The sequence below is a fragment of the Fusarium solani genome (genome assembly GCF_023522795.1).
Source record: "Fusarium solani strain SB1 chromosome Unknown bctg00000014, whole genome shotgun sequence".
In the NCBI taxonomy this organism is placed as follows: Eukaryota; Fungi; Ascomycota; class Sordariomycetes; order Hypocreales; family Nectriaceae; genus Fusarium; species Fusarium solani.
In genome coordinates this window covers 1,347,427-1,350,064 of record NW_027072141.1, presented here as the reverse complement: position 1 = coordinate 1,350,064, position 2,638 = coordinate 1,347,427, and the positions used below count along the sequence as shown (strand labels likewise).

The following is a 2,638-nucleotide window of genomic DNA, read 5'->3' as shown; positions in this document are numbered from 1 at the left end:
GTTGATCGGGGTGACCAGTTGAGGTCATATTATGCATATGATCATCCCTTACGCCGGGGCCCTTGGCAGGCTCTCTGTTGGACCTTCCTTCTTGATGTAGTGCTTGTTAACAGCTAATTATCTTGCTCAGCTTCACGGGCCACAGCCAAATTGGGAGAGATATACGAATCACAGAGAGTGGCGAGAATGCATTTTTAACGCCTTATTTAATGAATATCATGGAGAAAGCCAGTCAAGGCAGAGGTATCGAGCTGGCGACGAATCTGACCCTGTAATACAGCAAAAAGAACATAATCTTGTCCGCCGGAAGACAAATTCAGATTGCCTCGCTTGTCAAGGATATCGGCAAGGCGAAATAAGGTCAAAGGGCAAAAGGAAGCCTCTCGGGACGGTCAACAGCAACATCACGAGATCGCAGACGAGATTTTGGTGTAGTGTATGCAAAGTCGCACTTTGTAACAATAGGAAGTGTTGGTACATTTATCACCATAGAGAAATAGGTGGAAGCTAATGTATCTCTTCTTTGGCGCATTTTAATTGGCCCCACCCCCCTGCAAATACCTCGGTGCAGGCTTGTGGGCACTCATGAGATAAAAAAAGCCATCGACAAACTAACGATAACGATAGCGTTATTGCGGGGTTATTCCTTTCTCGGACTGGCTGGTGTGAGCGTCGCTTAGTCATTCAATCCTAGGATGTGATTCGCCCCCAGGCGAAGCGGAATGGTTGCTGCGACAACAATCAGCAATGTTTTTCCCAACCGCGCTTTCTCACCATGAAATATCGCCATCGTCGCAACTCCACGCCTGACCGAAAGAACCCAAATAATGCCCTACAATCTTTCCTATGCAAACAGCCCGTACATTTTTGTCGAGTCCTGGCTTGACGAGCTTCCGCCGGCCTGCGACCTCGACAAAGAGCCAGTGTTGCCGCCTTTCGGCTACGACATGTCCGGCACCAGCAGGAGAAGTGAGCGTCTGCGGGCGCGGCCGGCGTCTGGAGTCGAGGGCCCCGCGGACAGTTCTGAAGCTGGCCAGGCATTTACGGTCGCGAACGATCTTGTTTACCGTGGCAACCCCTTCCGCAGTGCGCCGAGTTTAACGTCAAGGAACGGCAGTTTCCAGTCCCAAAGGACAGGGGATTCTGGGCCTCCGCCTCTATCACCAACGCGCTCCGAGTCAAGTACAGCAACTGGGAAGACAACAACGACATCCCGTCGGGCTAAGAGTCCGGTTAAGTCGGTGGCGGACCTGTATCTCGCCGCGAAGCAATTCGAATTCGATAACGAAGGGGAGGTACCTGATGGAATGGAGAAGTTGCTCGACATCAAGGATAACATGGAGATAATACCTGGTATCATCGAGGTACGCGTATGGCCCTCGTTGTATCTTCTCCGTCACTGACGCGACGCAGTAAGAGATTCAGCAGGCACTTGGTACGCAGAGCAAAGTGCTGCCATGGATGGTCGACAAGGACACGCCGACTTCCAGAGACACTGCGCTCCGAGAGCTGGATGAGTTGCGGCTCATCCTTGAAGAGTCGCAGTTCTGTGAGAACTTTGGGGCGTCGGAAGCGGCATGGAACGATGGTGTTACGAGCCGAGTCCTGTTCGAGGCCCTACGTGCCATCCCCTCAGTCAGGCATCATAACATGTAAGTGACGCGACCTAGGCTGTATTTGAGTCCTAAGATCTGACATCACGCAGCACCACTGCACGCCCTGAGAATTGTCTCTTGCCTGTGGACCTGAGCGGCGAGCAGTTCGATAGCAAGCTCGTCGACTACTCCATGAACCTCGTCCCCAGCGCCGACGCAACCCTCGAGAAGTCCATCCGCCACCTCCTCGGCCTTGTCCCGCGAAACCGCAAGTTCATCAATCAGTCCACGTACGGTCCCATCCGCTTCAGTCCCGCGGGCGTGCACATCGAGACGAAAGCCAGCTCCGCGTCCGACGGGCGACCACAGCTTTCCATTTGGATTGCCGCGTGGCTGGACCAGATGCGGTTCCTGCAGTGCATGGCTGCGGAGCCTCTCGCCGAGTTTGACGCCGCGAAGTCTAAGCCTGTTAGTGTGAAGATGCCGCTTGTCATTGCGACGGGGAGCTCGTGGAGGCTGTACCTTGCGACGGACCGAGAGGACAAGGTTGTTGTCAGCTCGTTGTTCGATATAGGGGATACGAGGTCGTTGTTGGGGACTTATCGACTTATCAAGTCGCTGAGGGTGTTGGCGGAGTGGATGCAGGGGTCTTTTCGGACGTTCCTGGATCACAACATACTGGGAGCTCTCTAGAGTACGTGATTGATTCGAGAGAGGCTTATTTTGTGTATTATATAGTGATACCCGGAGGATTCAAAGTACGCATCTCACACCAATCTGACGTCAGTCACGACAAGAGACCGACGTGTCAAGCTCCGGAGACCTTCACTTACGATTGGGGGAAACTTGTCAAGACCAGGTTGTTGCAATGAGGCCAAAATTAGGCAAGTATCATGATCATCGTGAACAACCTCAACTAGCATCAGGCAGCAGGCTGCTGCCTATGATATTAGAAGACTGGACATAGGTATAAGAGGCCGACCTTCGTCGCTCCCTTAGATAGAATTAAGCAGCTCAATGAAATCTCTTCTGATCACACCCTC

At 52.7% G+C, this 2,638-nt stretch overlaps 1 protein-coding gene across 1 annotated transcript; it reads left to right on the top strand.

The window, feature by feature from the left end:
* Positions 1–827: 827 nt before the first annotated feature.
* Positions 828–2,288, top strand: MRS44_017906 (uncharacterized protein; the record flags this gene model as incomplete). The annotated part of the gene is made up of 3 exons (XM_065615793.1): positions 828–1,364; positions 1,429–1,652; positions 1,706–2,288. The coding sequence occupies 3 exons, from the start codon at positions 828–830 to the stop codon at positions 2,286–2,288; spliced, it is 1,344 nt and encodes a 447-aa protein (XP_065471865.1).
* Between the last annotated feature and the right edge of the window lie 350 nt (positions 2,289–2,638).